The sequence below is a fragment of the Lampetra planeri genome, chromosome 32, assembly GCF_965212315.1.
Source record: "Lampetra planeri chromosome 32, kcLamPlan1.2.h2, whole genome shotgun sequence".
NCBI classification, from domain to species: Eukaryota; Metazoa; Chordata; class Hyperoartia; order Petromyzontiformes; family Petromyzontidae; genus Lampetra; species Lampetra planeri.
This window is the reverse complement of record NC_136138.1, coordinates 9,437,258-9,460,760: the sequence shown is the minus strand read 5'-3', so window position 1 is coordinate 9,460,760 and position 23,503 is coordinate 9,437,258. Positions and strand designations below refer to the sequence as shown.

General features: G+C 44.1%; 1 protein-coding gene across 3 annotated transcripts; it reads right to left on the bottom strand.

Moving 5' to 3' along the window:
- Nucleotides 1–1,093: 1,093 nt before the first annotated feature.
- On the bottom strand, nt 1,094–14,028 carry IP6K2 (inositol hexakisphosphate kinase 2). Of its 3 annotated transcripts, none has more exons than XM_078609702.1 (6): nt 13,915–14,028; nt 7,057–7,338; nt 5,112–5,376; nt 4,058–4,227; nt 3,471–3,646; nt 1,094–2,677 (listed from the first exon to the last, which is right to left on the bottom strand). In XM_078609702.1, exons 2-6 carry the CDS (start codon nt 7,259–7,261, stop codon nt 2,162–2,164), a joined length of 1,332 nt encoding a protein of 443 aa, XP_078465828.1. In that variant the 5' UTR covers nt 7,262–7,338; nt 13,915–14,028; the 3' UTR covers nt 1,094–2,161. The 3 variants fall into 3 exon arrangements, with proteins under 3 accessions (XP_078465828.1, XP_078465830.1, XP_078465827.1); XM_078609704.1 differs by lacking the exon at nt 13,915–14,028 and adding an exon at nt 8,650–8,731; XM_078609701.1 differs by lacking the exon at nt 13,915–14,028 and adding an exon at nt 8,075–8,197.
- Between the last annotated feature and the right edge of the window lie 9,475 nt (nt 14,029–23,503).

The following is a 23,503-nucleotide window of genomic DNA, read 5'->3' as shown; positions in this document are numbered from 1 at the left end:
GTTATTATTTCAACAAGTCATGCATGTGTTACTCGTTCAATATATAGAAGACGTGCTGTATACACTATATCATATATATTGGCATATATATCTCGGAAGATGGACAGAAAATTCATCTCGGGGTCGATGATACTCATTTCCACAGCTGGTCTTAGTTCTGCCCACGTGACCGAGCCACGGAGAGATTCTGACCACCACCACCACGAAGCAGCTTGCACGCGACGGCTTTCACCAGGAAAAATGTATTGGCCCATTCTTCTCTCCTTTTATTTTCTCCAGGTTGTGATGTTGCTACTAGCAGCAACATCCTTAATGCGATCTTCCCTTGGTAAACATTGAAAATAGCTCCCCAGGAGTTACGTTTTTTTTATTATCCCAAACAAGAAATCAACCACTTGACAATGGGTGTCTCCCCAATCCAGGTAGGAATGGTACAAAATTATCCTGAGCCCCAACACCATTGCAGGCTTCCCATAAACCTGTGCGACACACAGCCATGACTCATGACACTTCCCAGAAAACCCTGCGACAAGCAAGTGTGGCCACCCTCCCAGAAGCCCCTGCACTATATAGATGTCAAAGGCGACGAGGACATGCCCCCATATCAAAGTAACCTTGGCATTTCATGGTTCTTGAACATCCATCTACTGTGAAGGGGAAATGGCACGATGCTGCATCTTTGTGGAAAACAAATGAGGAATTGTAAAAGATCATTACTGTCCTGATGTCGTGTTCAAGGTCTTGGTTGCAAGGATTATTAATGGGCCTCGCCTGGTTACGTAAAAGGCAATTCCAAATCATTGAGGCCCTTTGTACAATATACAGTAGTACAACAGATGCATAAATGCCCACAAGCAAAATGACATTTGTATCGACTTGAAAATACCAAAAAAATCAAGTTTGCCTTTGTGACCTAGCTCTTTATCGGCCACGGCTCTGCTCCACGGAGATGAATAATTTGTAATATTGCCTTAATCTCATTTCGTTCAATGACGAATTTGCCGCACCTTTTTTCAAGCCAATTCTAATAAAACCACAGAAAACGGGATTACCACATGCGACGGGTTGCTGAAAAGACACGCGCAACAAAACGTACTGCGGTTTTCTTTATTATATAGAGAACTTCAATATATACGATCACTCAAATTTTCACGGAAGGTCAGACACCTGTGTCTTAGCCCCCCCCCCATTCCTCAATAAACATCACCCTTTTACACGATATAAATAAATATGCAAATGGAATATATATCGGCTTATATTCCACGTTTACAACGGGTGTGCGAGAAAACAGGGAAGTGCAAACATTTGCGTTGCAACGACAAAAAAATGCTGGAGACTGCCCGCTCCATCGAAAACATCATTGTAAACACAACATCGCTTAGTTTGAATAACATTTAACTTTTGGTCCCTCTTTTTAGTGTCCTCACTTCCGAGACCGGAAAAGCCTCCTTAATTTAAGTAACACTCTATATAAGACGAACATGCCTCTCAGGCTGAGATATATATAGGAAGAATAAACTGCAATATACATTCTCAGAATGCCATTGTAATCTCGCAGAGTTCAACCTCCCAGGATAAAAATGTAACCCTTTAAAGCTCAAGTTTTCATTGTGAAATGCGAAAAAATAATCCAAATCGTGACCGTTTCATCAACTTGTTCATCAGAAATGAACCAGCAGGAACAGTATGCATCTTGCAGCATGCAGTCAACCTTCATGTCAAGTGTTGCTTCTGATAACACGTATAAAATGCATCCATCCGAGTCCATGCCTTTCTGAAACAATTCTGAAATTAAGAACCAACAACAATTTCAACAGTTTATAAGAGCCATTTACTAAGTGTTCTCAAACGTCATCTGCACATCTTCTTCGCACGCGATCCCAAAGTTGTTGTTTTTTGCTTTTACTCCTTTACGTTGTCCGAATAAATATACCGCTGGTGACAGCTCTGAAAATTGTACGAGTCTGTCCGGAAAGCAAAGGGTCCGACATCCAACAAGGTTTTAAAGAACAACTCTCCGCTACTTTGCTGGTGGAGCGACTCAACACCAGAGTTAACGGCGCCGTCTGCGCCAACGCTTTTTTTTCTTCCTCTCCCGTGCGTCAGGATCAACGACAATTTGCGCTTCAAAAACCACGGACGGTGGCGAGGAGCGCCTTCTTCAATCGCCACTCTCCTCCTCGTGCACAGAGCTGCTGGGGCCCACGTTCTCATGCTCATGCTTGATTTGTTTGAGGATATGGATGAGGTTGCGCAGCCCGAAGATGTAATCGGAGTCCGGCCCCTCGTAGGCCACGGAGTCGTCGGTGAACTGCTGGCACGTCGTGTGCGCGAAGTCGATCATGCGCACGTCCACCTTCACCGCCTCGTCCACGCCGGCGCCGTCGCAACCGGGTTCCTCCCCTGCGCTATCGTTGGCCTCAGAGTTCGACGTCCAGCACTCCTGGCCCTCGTAGATGATGAGCAGGGAGCTGGAGTAGAAGCGGTACGAGTCCTGGCGCTCCAGCGCCACCCTGAGCTCCGAGAGCTTGCGCAGGACGGGCTCCAGGAGGTCCTTCCTCAGGCGCTGTCCGTTGTGGAAGAACTGGGTCAGCGTCTCCTTGAAGCCGTTCACCGACAGCTTGCGCCCGATGTACTTGTTCATGAACATGTGTTGAGCAGCGTCTACCCTGTACACCTGTTGTGCAAAGGAAACACATTTATACACGGAGGTGTCAGATCCAGCCAAAACAACCGTACGTGCTTATCTACGATAATGGTGAAAACTACAGAACTACCATTGTTAAGTAATAAATCTGACAATATATCAGAAAAGAACAGCGATTGCTACTGTTATCACAGGTACAGACTGTATTCAAACAATGACCTTTGCACGGGTTCGTTCCAGTAAACGTTCACCAATAAAAGACCTCTCGGCTACGCTTTACGCCCACACACCAATAAACCACAAACGCACCCGTAACCAAAGTTCAGTCAATCCGTGAAAGATCACATGACCGGCTCACAAAACCGCAGTTTGAGAATGAGGCTCGTGAGAACCTACGGAGACGTCATCACCCCACCCTTGTAAAATCGTCCCTTGCAAGATTTTACGTGCCTACGTGCTATTTTGAGTGGCTAGTCAGCCCGAGCCATTTCTGACCCAAGTCCAATTGAACAAATACAACTTTTTCAGAGAATGCTTTTAGAGGCAAGTACAATTTCAAGGGGAAACAGATGTGTAGTGGTTAGCATACTGTGCCGCTAGGAACCCAGTCACAGCTAGCATTCGCGGCAAGCGATATCTGACCCAGGCTTTGTTACCTCTACCGTGCCCTTTCACCATCCTGTAACGATCACCATGGTGAAATATGGTCAAACAAACCCCCACGACCAACAGGGCACCGAGAGCTTTTCATCCAGCAATATTTATTGATAGAAGGCTGAACATGACTGAACGATTCTGAGAGCGCGAGCGGTTTGCAACGGACCTGCATGCCACACACGCGCACGCCCAGGACGGCCGATGTGCTCTGCTGACACTTGTGCGTCTGCCGCGCCTGCTTCTCCTCGGATGCGTCATCACCGTGCTGCCGCGTGCCCATCTTGAGGTCCAGGATGCACGGCCACTTGTACGCAGACACCAGGTTCTCCAGCAGAAGGAATCCTTCGAGTGCTGGTTAAGGTCAAATGCTTAATTTAGAAAAAACTATTCTTGTTTTAATGCAAATCAACCAGGGTTGAATGCCTTTACACATGAGCTCATCCACCGCACCACTGAGCTGGACTTTGAGAAGCAGCCGGGTTCTGGGGACCTATGGGGGAGCCACGGTTGCGAGATGTTAACTATCTTGACTGGTATACAGGAGGTCGTGGGTTTGATCCTGACCCTGACGCCTGTATATTTAGACTTTGCATGTTCTCCCCGTGCGAGAAGTTACGTGACCTCCACATCTAGACTCAACATGCGTTTAGAGTATTTGGCTGCAAGGCCGCTTTTGAAAAAAGCGCCAAATAATAGCTCAGCGGGGGCCTTAGCTGGTAAAATAACAAAATAGTTTAGTGTTATGAAGGATACTGTATTGGTTCTTGTGCTTTGAATTGTCCTTCATGCGCTGCAGCTGCTGCTGGTGGCACTCCATGCTCCAGGGGTTCCCACGCGTCTCCGCTGGCAGGTTCTCCGAGCTGGAGTCCCGCTTGTAGTACGCCACCTCCGACTTCACACCAACCTCACAAGACTTCTCCTGCCTGCGTGCCCACAGCAACATCAAAAAAACAGGTCCATTTTTGAATAAATAGGCCACATTCTGCATGAAATTTTAGTTTGCAAGTTTAAAAACATTATTTACAGCACTTTTGTCAATCTCCTGTTGGATCAAGCCCCCCACTCACATGTCAATCGTAAGGGGTTGTTTGACCATTCTTCACCAGGCTAGCCAGTGTGGGTTAGTAAAACGGAGCCCAATGATCAGTTCAAATACCATTTGCCATTGGTGTCAGCTAAGGCCTGAAATTTTATTCGGATCATACGTTTCGTTGCAGTGAGTCGACCACTATACCACTGCTACATCTTTTGTAAATGTATCTGGAATTCAGGTATTCTCTAAAATTAAAGTCCTGGTAAATGGCTACTTTTGCAATTGCTGGTGTGGCAATTTTTTTTTCATGGGAATTGCAATAAAACCTACACATTAGCCCAAACCACACGACGCCCATGTCAAACTATACTCTATCCTTAAGTTTAAACTAAACTACGCAAAACACACCGTGTGTCTGTTCAATGGCTGGCTTGGAACACGATGTTTGAAACCCCGAGAGAAAGGGAGCTGTACCCATGATGAATTTGTAAAAATTAATTGTTTTCACCGCTTGCAGATGCAAAAGTCGGATTACGGTCAGATTTAATTAAAAATTAACTAAACGGATATTAAAATAAAATATTTCCAGCAAATCCTCTTTCATGTAATTACCTTGGCGATTACACAAAACATTCCTTGTGACTACAATAATTAAACTGCAGTGTAACACATTAGTCCCAAAGTTCTTGTTCAGGTTGCCCCCACCACCAACTCGTGCACCAGCGGCTACCACAACTTGAGCGAAGATCAAGAGGATTTCGTCACCACACGTACCTCCTTTTCTCCACCGAGGAGGACTTCTGCTTGCCGGCGTCGGTGTGCGGCTGCTGTTCGGAGTTGCCAGACGGCGAGGGCACGGCGCCGCCACCGTTGCAATTGTTGTTGTCCCAGCGCGGCTGCTTGCGCTTGGGCTGCCCGCACTCGAGCGAGTACTTGCGCTCATAGCGACCGCCCGCAGCCTCCTCTCCCTCCGTCTGCGGGTAGGCGATGAGGCTCGTCTTTCCTTCCTCGTCCTCCTCGAAACTGACCGAGACGATGCCTGTTCACGAGCGCCCGGGTTATGGGGGGGGGGGGCGGGGGGGAATTGAAGAGGGCACAAATTTAGCGACACATTGCCGTGGAGCGAGAAAAATGCCGGAAGCTCGAATGAGATCTCGGCAAACAAACCAAAAATTTGTTTTCTTACCGTTTTAACGTCACATCTTGGAGAACAAATGTAAAGGGCGGGTTTTTTTTGATCCGCCCTCACATCCCGATGAAGCTATAACCTAATTTGAAGAGTGACACATGGGAACACAGGCAGCAAATCTGCACATTGCAAAAAAATAGAGGCAATATTTTCATGTAATGTGTTCCGTTAGTCTAACGAACTGATGTGCCATTCAAAGAACGACAAAGACGTTTGATCAACATATTGCTTTATTGACCACATTTGAAAAAAAAAAAATCCGTTTTCAAGTGCAAAGTGCTAGCCACAACCAAAAGAATCCGTTGATGCAAATGAGAAAATTGCACAGCAGAGCATACACAGGCATCGTTTGCAAAAAACAAATCGCAAGTTACAGTATGTTACAACATAGCAACAAGTCGTAAAATACTGTAGAGTTCAAACCCAGATAAAGTGCATTTTTACAGCAATTTGTCAATTACAAACGTGAACACAAAACAAATAAAACTGCCAGTGGCATGTGCAAACAATCAAGTAACTGGACATTAAGATAGCAATCAGCCTCAGATCCCAGTCACTTTTAATTATTTTCTTTGGTCCAAACACAGAAAGAGTTTTTTTCACGGCATTTATTCACAAAACCACCGAGAAATATTCCAAGCAACATCGTCACCATCATATTTACAATCCATATAACGTCACAAGTTTTTTTTTGGGGGGGAATAAAAAAAAATCGCAAAAATAATTCAGCGTCGACCGCAAACGAAAATCAAAATCAACGCCGTCGTGAGAAAGTCCTTCGTTCTCGTACCATCGATTCGGCGCTCTATCTGTACCACCGATGGTCGCTTGCGATCGCGATGGAATATTACTGGAGCAGCAGCAGCAGCATCAGCCATGGCAAGACTCCAGCTAAAGTGGCAGGGCACCGTGCTGCCGCGGGCGACGCGAGCGTGAGCAGACGCGTGGCCATGCCATGCCACCACCACCCCCAGGCGCTGTTGTGTCGTCTAACGAGCGAGAAAAGCCACTCGGGGGGGGGGGGCCGGCCACCTATAAGCCTTAAAAAGCGTTGTGGGGGGGGGGGGTCACCTAAGCCTGGGAAAGACACATCGCGCGGGAGACTCAAGCATATTACGGGGATCTTGCGAGCAGGGCGAGTGTGGTGGGTGAGTAGAGAGAGACACAGAGGGCTTTCGGGAGGGGGCCCCGGTGCTTGAGTGACGAATGTTCAGAGACATTTAAAACAAAAATACTCAACCAAGGAACGCCTCTCGCCAGTATAACTTAAGTAAAACCGGTTCGGCAAAGCTGGTCGTGGTATTTTCTTAGCGCACATGACCAGCAGGTACGAGGTCACTGGGAAAACCCATGACGTCAAAACAACAGCATCAGCAGCAGCATCATCATCATCACCAGCCACGACTAAGAAGACATCAAGAAATCCGTACGGAGCGGCGGCGAGGGTGATGGAGAACGGGTTCGACAAGCAATTCGTTGCGGACGACGAAATCTGCGTTAATAGTCAGGATGGGAAATCGACAACCTCACCTTTGTACTGTGGCACGAAGCCCGCGATGTCGAGCGGCAGGCTCTCGTACACCTGATGCTCGCGCTTGATGAGCGGCTTGCAGATGGTGGCGTCGTTGAAGCGGAGGACACACGTGTGGCCCCCCACTTGGTGCACGAACGGCTCCAGCAGGACCCCCCCCTTGTTGATGTTGTAATTGTCCATTTCGGATAGGATCGGGCTCATTCTGGCCTCCCGAAACGCGCGGGTCGTTATCCTGAGAAGGGCTTCGGCTCTGTCGGTCACTTTGGGTTTGGAGAGGCCTGAGCGGAAACAAACAGCGTGATGTTAATTGTTAAATTGGGCGCGTGGCATTGTTTACAAAAAATTAATTGATAATTGTGCGAGTAAAAAATGAGATTATATCGTATTATTGGTTCTTTCGGTAAAGTCACGTAGAAGGGAAATAATAAAATAATATAAAACAATTAAAATTCTCACGTTTCGACTGCAACACAAGCAATCGTCATCAGGTGTGAAATTGTGTTGCAGTCGAAACGTCGTGAGAATTTTTATTGTTTTATATTTGTATTATTTTATTTTTTTCCTTCTACGTGACTTTACCGAAAGAACCAAGAATATGAATCCCTGCAGTCACGAAAGCTTTAAATCAAAATTTTATATATCGGTGACAGAAACCAAATGTCCAGCACGAAGGCAAATTTACGCATGAAACATGTTTTTATATCACGTAATTCCTTAATGGTTAAAGTGTGCCCATAATTGATTCGCGTAACACAATTACTGCGTTACGTACGCCTCGTAACAGGAAATCCAGACACGACAGTAACAACAAAAACCCTGCAGCGAACACAAAAAATTCAACGCACGTCCCCCCCATCGTCTAGAACGTTCATCAAACGCTGTCTACGTGCGCACCACAGCGATCGACATCGTGCTCGCACACAGCGTGTACCTCTAACGAAACACAACAGCAAAGCAATGGCATGAGATGGGGGCAGACGGCCTAGGGAGAACCCCCGAACAACGACAACGTACGGCGGGAGGAGGAAATCTTCTCTCCTCGCCCGCTCGCTTCAGTAGCGTTATGTAAGCGCTGGGCAACAGCGCAGTCAAATAAAGCGGCGCTCTGCCTTCGCCCCCTGTCAATCAGTCGCGTGACGTCACAGATTCTGCCCCGCCCCCGCCCGTCGCCCAATGGAAACGCCCAACACGGCCTCGCGACACTCCCCCCTCGCCTCCCTATTGGGCGGCGTTCTAAGTGGGCGGCTCCGCGTTCGAACGAGAGCCCTGGCAACAGCGGGAGCAGCCAATAGGAATGTGGCACAGATGTGGGGGGGTGGGGGGGGTGGTACCAAGACATCCCGCCCCCGCCCGCCTCTGCACCGTTTTACACGACTTGTTGTTTATTTCGGCACGCTTAGTTTGTTTTCACAAAAACACAAAAACCCATACGTACCATTACATAAACCCACATTAAACATTTTTACGCATTTTTATTCCAGCACCAGGATTTTGGCGAGAGAGAAAAAAAAATACACCATAACGCCTTGTTGTTTTTGGCAACGTAATTAAATGATAGATTAATACCGAATCAATAAAAAAGACCAAACCTTCCAAGTCCACTACGACAGAGAGAACGTCGGCAATTCACGAAGCCACTGAACTTGCACATTCCCTGCTTGAGCAGGCCTCGTCGAGAGAGAAAAAGAATGCGGCAAAGGCCACGTGACACCTTTACCCCAAGCATCCCACCCCCTACAAACCCCCTATTGGATGACCTCACTTGTGTTTTTTAGCCCTTAAAGGAGAACTGAAAAACAACCCAGAGTTACCAAAAAAACACAAGGAGATCCCTCTCCACAAAAAAAACCCGACGCTATGCGTGAAACATCGATTTCATGTCACGCTGGTAAATACATGTTTTTGGCAATATTTGTGTTGTTATGTTATTGCCAAGCTCATGGGCACGCGACTTTGTATTTGTGGCCCATTGCAAAGGGTGTAATAATGTGCACATAAAAAAGCCCCTCGAAATAAAAGTGTTGAAATAATGACTCATTTTTATCACGCGTTACTATAACAGATTGCCTTCCATAACAGGGATGTTGTAAATACGTGTAAATCTACAATGTACATAAAACGCCAAGACAATGCTTGTTTTTTGTACCTACGTAAATGTTTCATCAAATGTATTTGCATAAACACACTTGCAAAAGTGTTATGCTTGCCAAAATTAAGATTGTTTTTACAGGGTAATTCCCTTTGACATTCAAAGCCATTCCTATCACCCCTTGTTTGAAGCCGTTGCTAAGGATTATACTGCAAACATGCCATTAAAAGTATTTTTTTTTACCCGAAAAAAGGGGATTAGTGGATTGGGGTTTAACATGAACGGAAACCTAATGACAAAACCCCATTAGTATTAGTCTTCCCTTTGTTAACGACCACAACATTTTAATCGAAAAATAGAATTAGATTCGTTCGCAAAAAATAAACAGGCTTCAGCGGGCTATGTTTTTGCAATAAAGAAGCTATTATTGACATTTGTGCATAACTGAATGCCATAACAAAGCGATTGCAGTTCGCAAATATAATATTATTGTGGAAAACCTATTGAAGCTATTTAAATGTAAAAAAATATAGGCGATTGCGCAATTAACTTTTAAATACCATAGTGTAGCAACTATTTAATATAAAGACTGTGAAATTTTAATAATTGTAAAATGCAACATATACATGGATAAACATGGGATTAGCCACGTGTATCATAAATATATGGAAAAAGCAGGCCTCAACACAACGGTATTTTCTGCACGAAATCTGACAATGGCCCTCTACTACGAAGAGATATTTAGTGGCGTATAGGTACAGTGCAGCATTTAGTAGTCTAATAAACATGTGTGTTGTCCGTGGTAGGAGATGGTGATATAAATGCTGAAATCCCTTGGGGGAAATATGGAGTACATTCTGTCCTCAACAATCCATTGTATCCCTTGGCAACACTAATGAGGGTTTGCAGTCACAGAAGGGGTTCAACAAAATGCCGAGCATCCTACAGCTGCTGCCCACAAAACAGCAACCACGTGCTGGCATAGCGATAACCCCTCTAACGGGAAATTCGAAAATAAACGTACAGTATTGTACGATGGATTGCTGCAAAATGACCAAAAAAAAATGCAACACCTAGTTTGGTAATTCAGCGAAAATAAAATGCTTTGTTATAACTCACCATTGAATTTTGCACAATGCTGGTTTAATTTGTAACAATTGTCTTAGAAAACAATGCAAAATAATTCGGATATATGTTATATGCATACAAATGCACTGTTTACTTTTGTTCCTTAGTACGGAATTTGGCAACACTACATGAGATAATAAATCATACCAAATGCCACGTAAATCTACAAGGCCAATACACAAAGGAAAATGTGGTAAATATAGTATTGGGTAAATCCAGTCTAGAATAACAGAGGTAGTGGTGCCATCTCAAAACTGAACCTTTCAAATAACAAATTCGCTCTCTTTGGAACACATTAAAAAAAAACAAAAATATCAGCAAACATTGCACCGTGATAATTATCTCACAAACGTGTTTTAATCTGCCAATCCCATACACCAAAAACCGTACAAAAAACATGCGTGTACGTGGCCCGGCTATTGCTATATGACGATACGTATTAATTACCGTGCATTTCAACGTCTGGGCCACCCGGTGATTAGGGCCGGTTCCCAACACTAATTTCCCGGTGGGGGATTTACCGAGGTGTGGTTGCCTGCGATGAAGTAACACGCTTTTTACTTCCTATTTCGCAAGTTCGATGCCATTATGCGCTCGTTATAAGATCCAGTGTCCAGAAAAAAACTTGATAACTTCCAGCGAACATAAGAATGCACACATTCTCGTGAATTTGTTGACAAACTGTTCAGGATTCTAGATTTGAAGCTTTCGTGACTGCAAGGATTCATACTCTTAGTTCTTTCGGTAAAGTCACGTAGGTAAAAAAATGAAATTAAAATTAATAAAAAAAACTTCAGGGTTTTCTTCGCGAACCCACGCTGATCAGCGTGGCCAAGTAAAATCAAACATCTCCCACAACCACAGGGCATGGGGAGGCCATCATCCAGCAGTGGACTGATAGAGGGATTTAAAACAATTCTTACGTTTTTATTACCTACATATCTTAACGTATTTCACAAAGTGCTGTAACATGTCTACGTAGGATATTCATTTCAGTAAACACACGCATTTTGTTAAAGGGAGTTGCTTTTAAACAAAAACTTGCCATTACATTAAATAGATATTCCTCTTCACCAGGAAAACATCATTCCCCTCGATATGTTAACGGTAGGAATGAATGGTGTGTCTGTTGGTGTAGAATTCCCATATCAATTACGATACAACTCAGCTGTCAACACAGCAGGGTCCCAACAGTGACAGGCAATGCACAGAACTCGCCAAGGGTGGAATACCCAATCAATCATCACTATCAGCACCGTAATAGAAAGCATCATCACCACCATCATCGACGGATGGAACAATAACCACCATATGGTGAGGCGGCACCACTGTATTGGGCAGAGGTGTGGACTCGAGTCATGTGACTTGGACTCGAGTCAGACTCGAGTCATGAATTTGATGACTTGCGACTCGACTTGGACTTGCATAACAATGACTTTGTCCCACCTATGAGATGTGGACTCGAGTCATGTGACTTGGACTCGAGTCAGACTCGAGTCATGAATTTGATGACTTGCGACTCGACTTGGACTTGCATAACAATGACTTTGTCCCACCTCTGGTATTGGGAGGTCAATAACAGATATGTTAGGCACGAACTGTACGTGTCATAACAATAATAATATTACGACATTGTGTCAATCACTGTCACCGATGGATGCTCTCCCCCATGATGTGCGCGGGTCGTGGTGGTTGTTACGCTATACTTCATTCACGACCTGACATATTCCCACCACTGAATCAGGAGTGCCGATGGAGGGTATGCAAAGCCCAAGGCTATTTTGGAGATTATGGGAAACTTAACATTGGCTTTTGGCTCCGAGGTTCACCATATGGCAATTTGCCTGCAGGGTCGATAAAATTAGTACCAGGGTCGGCAGAAGCACGTTCACTCGTGGTTGGTTAGAGAATAGTTGTAACGCTGCCAACGGAATGTGGAACTGCGACTACTGTCCCTGGCGATGTTCATTTTAATACAATTGTAGTAGGTTCAAATTAGGTGCACACACACGCAACTTGGAGGCAACACTATTTATTAAACGGTAAATAATATAACACTCTACATGAGGTGGTGACCACCTTCCTCAACTCACTAACACTCTGGAACACGACACAGACTGGACCAGGCAGGCATCGGCCTGCCTGGCCCAGGACGACGACTCAGGACTTGACGACCGAAGATGTCTTCACCTTGGAGTACAGTACAACAGCAGCCTCGCTCTGCGTTCACACCACGCTTATATTTGGTTTCGCGTGGCTGGCTCCGCCCCGGCGTGGCTGGCTCTCTTCAGGCCACGCCTCCCTTCCCAGGACACGCCTCACTTCCCCCACCTCTGGGAGGGTCCGGATCCCTCCACCACGCGACCCCTCAGGCACCCCCTTGGGGCCCCCAGCCTTCGTACGGGCCGACACAGTAGTGACCTTTCTCTGTCACTACACAATCATAGACCACATTTTCATTCAATCACTTCCCAGTGTTTGAGTTGATGATGGCGCCTTGGATGGCATATCTATGGCAGAAATGTGCCACAGATGAATACAAATATATAAAACATTGCATTTACTGAAGTTCCTGTACAGTTAAGAAGTTTAATTGGGGGTTCGAGTTTCAGTTGAGGCTTGGTTTGAGGATGTACCTTTACGGATATTATTGAAGATTTGGGGTTCATGTCTTGGGATTTAAGGATTCAGGTTTAGGGGTTAGGGTTTTAAGAGGTTGGGGTTATGGTTTCGGGTTGTGGTTAAGGACGAACAGTACCCAAAGCCCACTTATCTTGCCCCGAGTACGGGGCAGTAGTGTCAGCTCTAGACTTACCACCGCCGGTTCCAATAGGCGAGTGAGGGGTGGTGGTAAGCGTGGTACAAGAATGTGTCATCTTGAACTTGATCAAAAGGACTTGTGGAATTCGGTTCTGACAATCAGCTGCGATCACCATCACCACGATCCCACAATGACACTCGGATGACGTCACAGTAAGGGCTGCCCCACCCCCACCATGTCCAGCACTTTGTTGCAGTGTGGTCCAGATGTCTTGTGACCCCCCCCCCCCCCCATTTAATGATCTAAAACGTAATATATTTGTTTGTATACCCAATTGGTGTGTAATGTAATGTAAGCAATATGAAAATGACGTCATTAAATATCAACACAGACTATAAATATTAACAATGTCCCTGTTAAGGGTCCGGCAAATGTTTTAAGGAGTTGAAAGTCACAAGACATTGACACCGTCACACACGCACACACACGGCGAGATACGGCGGTATCGTTGTCGTCGTTATTGTTGTTATCGCCACACACTTACGACGCGCCAGCAACTTAATCGCCCCTTTAAAATAACCACATACAATAATTCAAGCAAGGCCGCGGCCGCTGCCTGCCGATTTTCCTAAAACCCGCCGCCGCCCACCCAGCACAATGGGTGGGCGGGCGGAAGCAGCCAACAACGGAGGGGGCCGCGCCCAAAGCGGAAGCGAGACGGGGAATTTAATTTAGTTGTTTTTTATTCTAATCAACGCGTGCATCTTTCGGCGATTGTACGACGAGTTGAAGCGATTTAAAAAAAAAAAGGCAAGAGACGCGAAAGATCGCACGGGTTCGTGCGTTTTGACCTTGGCGGTGCGGTTAGTTACTTACAAGGCCTGAGCGGCAGCCGGCAGGAGGAGGTTGATGATGTGGAGATGCGCCCGATAACGCCACCATCACCCCACGTGACATGACGTCACTATTAAAAAAATATCTGAAGATGACGTCACCCCCCCCCTGTCGAGGGGTGTGGTTTTTTTCTCTCACGCGCTGTCTTTATTGGTGAAGTGACGTCGGGCGCGTTTGCTGGAACTCGCGTGGTGACGTCACGTTGTTGTTTTGTTGTTTTTGTTCATAATAAAGTTTCGTGTTGTTTTATACTGGATATAGAATGCGATTAACTGCGGGGTTTTTTTTGTAATATTTGTACTTTAACTAAGCGTATAAGTTCGACGCAACTCAACGTTGGTCGTCACTGACGTTGATGAAGAAAAGCACAAACCATTGTCATTGCCGTCAACCCATTTCGGTTTACCCCGTAATTCTTGGGCAGGGGAATTGAATTTTACAGGTCCACATGTAGTCCAGCCATTTTAATACGGGTAAACATTAATGTGTTGTCTATTTGCTTGTGTTTCTCCCTTGTGATGGGACTTTGTAGGATGAACGTTGAAATCCACAGCAAGAAAATTTTTCAAATTTTTCTAATTTTCTTGCTGTGGATTTCACACCTGATGATGATTGCTTGTGTTGCAGTCGAAACGTCGTGAGAATTTTTTATTGTTTTATATTTTTATTATTTTATTATTTCCCTTCTACGTAACTTTACCGGAAGAACCAAGAATATGAATCCCTGCAGTCACGAAAGCTTTAAATCAAAACATTGCTTATATCTATGGGACCTTTTTGGCAGTATAAATAGTATGAAACAAATCATCAAAGGCTTTACTTAGCCTTTCTGGAAAAAAAACAGGAGGTGTTAAGATGTTCAAACACCAAATAGATCACTTTTCCAAGGCATCACGTTTGCATAAACCAGACGTACTTGTGACAAAACATTGGAGCATATTTATTTGCATGTCTTGCTAGAAATGGTCAATCGTATTATTTTTTTTTTCATAACAGTGCTTGTATGACAAGCTACACTGGCTATTGATAGACTGATGCCTGTCATAGGAATCTGAACTTTCCACATTAAATAGCCTCGAACCAAAACTATGATACAACAGTTGACATTGTTCATACATATACAACATCATTGAAATGGCAATTACGGCATATGACATTTTCAGCAAAGGTGTGGACGAGTGAGATCAGTTGTCGCATGGCTGGTTATTTGAGTTATATATTCTTAGCTGTAACATTAATCACACATTCCAGCAATGGCAATTGTCGGTATATGACGCGAAGATGTCAAGAGAGTGCAGGAACTCGGTCATTGATGAGTAAATCGTTGGGCCCTCAGTCGCATTGACATTCCAGAAACTGCGTCAGAGAAAATAACCTTTGCACCGGCCACTGTGACGATTGCCACTAACATACGCATCTACAGAATAACGTACATTCTACAGTTGTTAATGACACCTGTAAAGTTTAAGTAATGTGTATCAAGTTTTAACTTGCGGTACAGTATTTCCATTCGCTAGTGCGATTGTGGCATACAACCAAAACTATGGATCACATGATAAACCGCCGTAGTCTGCGCTCCTTCAACAGAGGAGGAATAGCGAAACTACACGAGCTTTTTTCTGAAGCCCTCTCTTAATGGCTATCAGCTTTTAAACATAATGCTGCCATAGGCAAGGAGTATAACATTAAAGAATATGTGCGGTTTTTTCAGGTAGTTTTTTTTATATGATGTGGATTTGAACCAGATTAGGTAATTGTGTGAGGAGTTCACAGATCTGTTAAAGATGTGTAAGCAGTCCCATCACTTAGATAATTATGGATATTACTGGCTGGGTCAGACATGGCCATGTCCTCTTTTCAACAAATTCAGCATGACTATGAAGCTAGGCAAATTATATTTTGCTGTATTTCGTGCTCAAACTCATAGATTAAACCAAAATTTGCATATTTACAATATTGTTATAGCATGTACAGGAGTCTCACATGTACACAAGGTAATCTGGAAGTGTAGACAAAATGTTATTCACTCAGCTAAAAATTCGATCAAATGAGTGGCATTTAATAATTCACAGCCTTTCTCAATCCTTCCGTCTTCCATGCCGTGTTGAGCGTGATGGATTGTTGGACCAAACTTCGCTATGCTGGTCATTGATTGAGGGTTGGTGAAGGTGGAGGAGGGGGAGCTCAGGACCTGTTCAAATATCACTCGCTATTGATGATAGCCGTATCTGGGGATCAAATTCGGGTTGCCGGATTCATAGCGCAGCGCACCAATCACTACACCATCAATCGCACCTACCACCCACCTTCCCGGGTGCAATTTAATCATTTGGAAAATTGACACGAGTGAGTGAAAATTTAAATTAAATTTTTTTATCGCACGATCTTTGTTGCTGAAAATATGCATTTTGGAAGAAGTTAATGAAAAGAAGCAGAATTATTTTTACTGGGACAAGTGAAGTCATTTATTACACATTTGTCACTGAAACACAAGTCATGAATCAAATGTCAAAAGGCGAATGCTATTTTGTGCTGAGTAAGCTGTGGCGATGTCCTTTTGTGGTACTGTCACTCGGTTCCCAGGTCACCCTTTTAAGAGGTTTTTATTATCCCGCCTCCTTCGGAGCACAGAACACAGTATTCTACATTTTAAAAAAAACACCCACCGATGTTACCTAATAATGTATGAGTACAACGTCTTAAAACCCTGACCACTTAATCTACGGCTTGACAATTACAGTAATCACCGCATTAATTCTGCATGTGAGATCACGACTTTATTCTGAGAGTTAGTGTGAGCCTATGACATAAGCCAAAAGGTATTTAGACACACAGAGAGGGACACACAACATAGACACACATTGCTTCTGTATTCTTGCAACACTTATTGTCACAAGTACATAAGCTGTTCACGGAGATCATTGCCAAATGAATAATGGTCAATTTAGAGGCTAACCAACCATAAATGCCAACTGATTTTATGCAGTACAAGCGTCTTCAACCATTGACCCCATACACGCTATGAAGCAGATTCTAGAAAAGATAAATTACGATAAAACCCCATTATATACCTCGCTTTTGGAGATTATCAAACGGCTGAACAGTGGTGCTGTAGATAACTGTGAACGGACTTATCGTCACGTACAACAAGTTCGTTGAACAAAGGCAAATTGTTATAGGGAGGAATATTATTGGAAAACACGACTAAGTATATTCAGCAATTATTGAACCAGGATCGAATGAAGAAATCAAGCAGCGAGCTGGGGCAGTATGGAGTGCTTTGTGGAAAATTCATTTTGATAATGAAATGCAACATTCTCGCGTGTATGTGTGAAGACGACAGTTGGTAAACATGTCGTAGTACCTGATATACGGATCGGAAAACTGAAAAGTATAGAGAAATGCATACCAGAAGTTCAGAATCAGAAATGAGAATATGTATTTATGCTGGAGGAATCCTATAAACTATGACGCTCTTTTTCACAGGAGCCCAGTAGAGGCAGGTCAGAATGTCACAAGAACAAATAATACAAAGACACGACAGGAGTGAAAAGTATAGGAGAGATCAGCAAATCACAAAAAATACGAATTAAACGATACTATTTTTACTTAGCGGGTAAAGCCCACTGAAATATGAGCTTAATTTTCAGAAGTGACCTGGCCACAAATGACAGCTCAACGACGTAACTTATCTGGAAATTTACAGCAGCCAAATAAACTAAATCATTTAAAGGCGTGTTTCTAGGGAGAGACACAATGATGAACACGTGACTCAACTTTTTCATAAAGCTAATTATTAGGTGTGGGCATGAAACATCACGAGAAAGGATGACACCCCATGGATGAGACTGGTGATGGGAATGGCACCAAAGGAAGGTGACATTCCCGACAGTACGACCACTGCAATTATGGACGGAATGGAACAGCTCGTACTCCAGAGCGAAATGGATTGTGGGATTTTAGGACTGGCAACAACATGAGAATACCTCCATCCAGAAGTGGATAGATGAAGGCTGCTGATGATGATACATTTTGATACTTGCATCATCACCATGGCGAAAATGTCAAGTTGCCTTGTTAAAATTCAAGCAAATAAAATGCCGACAGATAAAACGTCGTAGGCTACATCTTGCACAAGGCAATGCTTATTTGCGTCTTGGGTTCAATCTTCAGCAACCGTGCATTGTTTAGAAGGCTACTTCACGTCTTCGAGAATGCGCACTTTCATCACGAAGTGTGTTTGCAATGTTTCAAATCAACCGTCTTCTAATTCAGCTCCACCAGTCGAACGTGTGGCCTTCGACGCTTTACGGGTGTTTATTAGCCCACACCACCGTCGCCAGCTGAATAATCAGCCATATTAGTGCTGATTATAACTCGCATACCTGCACTGTACACAGAGACCGTCGTTGTTTCGAAGTCGAACACAGGGTTGTTTTCAAGGGCACCCCCAAAAGGTTCAATTTCACTTCGGGGCAACGTTTCTCCCATTCCAGCAGCGACGACGACTTTTAAACGCACACAATGCCCACTGTTGTGCAACGCGTGTGTGTGTTTGACGTAGAGAGCAGTGGATGAAATGGGCAAGGAGGCTTGGCTGTAAAAAAAAGAGGACCCTGTGTGCTTGGGGCTTGTTTATTTGCGATTTTTCTGCCACGGCACACCTGCCGTCGACGGGAGAGAGAAAAACAAATAACCGACCTTGCCCAAAGTCATCGGCTGCAGACCTAATCACACAATTCACGCAGCTAAGAGCCAAACAATGTCGCTTCGACCTTGGACTATTAGACGGGGGTCGGCATCCACAATCATATGTTGTTTTGTTCGAGCTTGGTGACAACAGCAGCAACAACAACAAAACCCAGATCAATATTTCAAGAGCCACAATGCAATGTGGATGACGACGCGAAGCAAGTCGTTGGTTCTTTCGGTAAAGTCACGTAGAAAGAAAATAATTGAAATAATAGAATATACGACGTTTCGATTGCAACACAAGCAATCGCCATCAGGTAGAACTAAATTTGAGAAAGAGACGAAACACAGACACGGAGACACAGAGACAGACACACAGAGAGAGACACACAACATAGACACACAGAGAGAGACCCACAACATAGACACACAGAGAGAGACACACAGAGAGAGACACAACATAGACACACAGAGAGAGACACACAAGCAGAGAGAGACAACACAGAGACACACAGAGAGAGAGACAACATAGACACACAGAGAAAGACACACAACATGGACACACACAGAAGCAACACAGAGACACACAGAGAGAGAGACAACACAACATAGACACACAGAGAGAGACACACACACAAAGACACACAGAGAGAGGCAACACAGAGACACACAGAGAGACACACACAGAGACACACAGAGAGAGACAACACAGAGACACACAGAGAGAGACACAGAGAGAGACCACACAGAGACACACAACATAGACACACAGAGACACACAACACAGACACACACACAGAGAGAGACACACAACATAGACACACAGAGAGAGACACACAACATAGACACACACAGAGAGACAACACAGAGACACACAGAGAGACACACACAGAGACACACAGACACACAACACAGAGACACACAGAGAGAGACACACAACACAGAGAGACACAGAGAGAGACACACACAGAGTCACACAGAGAGAGACAACACAGAGACACATAACACAGAGACACACAGAGAGAGACACACAACATAGAGACACAGAGAGAGACACACAACATAGAGACACAGAGAACGCTCCAGAACGGCAGGACGAAGAGCTCCACCTGAACAAGAGAGCGTTACACTTCACGCATGAGTGCTCGCAAGCCAGCCGAAAGCCAGCTAAGGCAGGTAGCTGATCAAATACGTGCGGATGTTGAACTTCCTTTGCACCGTGCGTAGCCAACCGTGCTGATCGGAGGTGCGTGCGAATGGCAACAAACTGAACACAAAAAAGCAGTTCTAAAGAAATTAGTTTGTCATCCTAAATGATTTCAAAGTGCACAGCTCCAGTGGTTCCCTAATAGCGGCATGAAGGAGCGTTCCAGACGGCCGCCAATGCGCGTACAGCGTTTGATATGGCAAGCACGATGTTTACGACAAATTGAAAAACTATTTAAACTGTTAAGAGTTTTGAAGACATGTAGAATTCAAATGTGGGCAGGTCACTGAGTTCGTTAACCTTTATCTGTACCGGGGTCTGGCCAGGGGGAAAAAAAGAGTACGTGGTGTATTAGCTCTACACGGATTACAGTATCATCACCTGCAGCCAGAACTCTCCGGTTTGAAGGTGAATTTAGAGGACAGGCGTGTGCGAAGCTTAGTCATCAGAAACTACGAAGACGTAAACAAGGCTTGCAAATAAAACAATGACTTGTTGATTTTTTTTTTGGAAACTGGATACATTCCAATCGAGTCTGGATACAGCCGCACACGTCCTGTCTAAATGAACGTTCTGTTCGTTGTGGCAGGGTTACGGCAAACGTGAATGTGACTTCTGTTTGTGATTATGTGCTGCATAGGTTTTCGGGTTACAGAGTGTGTTGTTGGGAATGACGTCTGACGCTTAGAATTGTTTTATGCGTGGTTCATGTAAATATTTTATTTGAATTAATGCACCGCAAATGTTGCATTGTTTAAGGAGTGGAACAATGCATCAAATTATGAATTGATGTAAATTCTTTACAGTATAGCTGTTTAATTACATATGTAAGAGCTGATGCTTTTTTAAAATTCTAATCGGCCACCATATGCACATTGAAATAATAACGTCATTTTAATGTTTTATGGGTGGCTAGGTTGTTTTGTATGACAGTACAGCAAGACCTCAAGTGCTATTCTCTTACATGTCTGGTTTCTCGTCAGGTCACTCTCGTTTCTTCCCGAAAACACAAAAGCACTCTGGCAAAATGTTTCGAAAAGGAATCCAGATGGAGTCTGGGTGAGGCTTTCCTGGAAGAAACAGAGAAACTGCAGAGTATTGTTTCCGAATCAGAGAGAGCACAATTTCAATTATGCAATCTAAACACGAGCCTCAATACATCTGAACATTTCGCATATCCATTACAAAAAAAAACCTTTAATGTTTAATGATCAGCCGGTTCCTGTACGCCACACGACTGCAATTAGAAGCAGAAACCCCATGTTCTTTCCACAGTCTCTACGCCGCCTTTTATGTTTTTTTTCTCCACGGGCACCGTGCCACTTTGTGCACCGATGCCGACACAACCGTGTATGCACGCGAACCCTCGTTTTTGTTTTTGCCCATCATTTCCCATCGGAAGTCTTGAAATGAAATGTACAAGAGTTAGCCGATTGGTAGCCGCTCGTCACGAGCAAAAATAATCAGAAGGTTATGGTCTCCAGAGCAGCCCCCAAAGGGTCTTCGGACTCGTACGACAATAAGGGTGCACCAGACCATCTGCTCAAAGCCAAATCCTTCCAGATAAAATACAAAAGAAGCCATCATTATAAGAACACCATTACAATGATTGGTGCCACTCCTTGAGCATATTGGCACAAGACAGAGGAAAGTGTAAACAAATGACGCAATTTGCAGTGGACCCCTACGGGCCTTTTGCCCATGGATGATATCACGTGACTTTACCGAAAGAACCAAAGAGTATGGATTCCTGCAGTCACGAAAGCTTCAAATCAAGATGCAACTGATATCGATTTAAAGCTTTCGTGACTGCAGGAATTCATCTTCTTGGTTCTTTCGGTAAAGTCACGTAGAATGGAAATAATAAAAGAATAAAAAGAAAACATAATAAAATAATTCTCACGACGCTTCGGACACAACGCAAGCAGCCGTCCCCAGGTGACCTGTTCTTCACCTGAGGACGGCTGCTTGCGTTGTGTCCAAAACGTCGTGAGAATTATTTTATTATGTTTTATTTTTATTATTTTATTATTTCCATTCTACGTGGTTTTACCGAAAGAACCAAGAAGACAACAGATATCGTAAAGTCGCGTGGCTTTGTCCAGCATAGGTCTGAAGTAACGAGAATCAAAACGACATTATTTCTGCCAGAGCCTCAAATGGGCTGGCAGCACCACTGGCAGGACGAAGCAACACGAAGACGTGACATTTGAATATCGAACTGCATTTCGGTGACTCACCCAAACCGTGCCAAAGGTTGCTCTCCACAGTTTTTATAGCCCCAATGTTCCGTGCAAGATGTGACGAAACCAACTTGCGCAATGATCCAACACGCTTGCCGTGTTTGTGCGAATTCAATTGCGTTAACTTATTGTGTCACTGAGAGTAAAAAAAACACGAAAAATTCATGTTCTCGGTCCGTTTGATCCACGTAGACTGGAACATGACGATGTTAAGGAAAAACAGGTGTCACCTTATGGGGTGTTATTTGCGATTACTGTACTCTGAAAAAAAGATCGTACAATCGTTGTACACTGAGTACAAATGGCCAAACTGTTCTGAGAACACGTTGCCCGCGGGAGCTGTAAAATTTGTGGATGAGTGGAGTACATTTGCAGATAACCCCGTGGACAATTATCCTGTCTTAATGTGTTTCTAAAGATTAAGGCGCTGCTGTTGTGGTGGATTCCTTTTCAAAATGTTTCCATGTTTCGTTTTTCTGTACAATTGTATCCCTTCTCCCCATGGGGTCACACCCGATAAACAACTTCTTAGCTCAATGGGCTCTACTCCTTGTGAACAACAATAAGTAAAATAAATAAACACTAAACGTTCGTTCCCCTCATCGCTAGCAGTTTTACTCTTGTCAAATTGACACGTTTATTTCCATTAAAAACGTGGGATTATCAACACAGCAGCTCCTAGCAACAAGTATATGGTGCTAGTTTTAACATCGGTGTAGCCTTAAGAATAATCTGAACATTAACTGCATGGGTTATGCTTTATTATCCCTTCCGATAAAACGCTTTAGAAAAACATTGCGCAACCATCGCACGTGATTCATCACCGACAGAGAGAGCTTGGATCATCAAAGAGATCGGTTCCTCCTACAACTTTGTTATTTAGAGCAATTTCTTCAATTAATTTGACACAATCTGACTTGATGTATTTTTATTGGCACAAAGTAACTGTAAATTAACTCAGATTACTTTGATTCACATGTCATGGGAAATTATTCCGTGGGCTTTTATCATCACGTGCTTGACATTACACTCAACAAATCTAATGATACAATGCCCCAACAACATTAAAATATTTTACAAATGTTACAAACATACACGAGTGATTGTCATCATTCTAATAATAATCTTTAACACGTTCAATATTTAAACCCAATTTCTTAAAACAAGAACTTTACAAATGACATTGTTTCGGGAGTGACCACATCTCGTCTCATTTTGGATAAAAAACCAACAAGTCTGCTGATACACTGTGGCAGGTGGGTGGGGAGGGGCTGGGTGGGGAGGGTGGGGCTGGGTGGGGAGGGTGGGGCTGGTTGGGGGGTGGGAGGGGTGGGGCTGGGTAGGGAGGGGCTGGTCACCCCGTGGTGCCCTTATAAAACCCAACGTTTAACCTACTCACGCCGGCTTTTTCCACTTCCGAGACTCAACA

Coding starts and splice junctions, on each gene's coding strand:
- IP6K2 (XM_078609702.1), bottom strand. CDS start 7,261: ATGAGCCCGATCCTATCCGAAATGGACAATTACAACATCAACAAGGGG. Junction 5,377..7,056: donor CTTCGTGCCACAGTACAAAG/GTGAGGTTGTCG, acceptor GCTCGTGAACAG/GCATCGTCTCGGTCAGTTTC. Junction 4,228..5,111: donor TCCTCGGTGGAGAAAAGGAG/GTACGTGTGGTG, acceptor GTGGGCACGCAG/GCAGGAGAAGTCTTGTGAGG.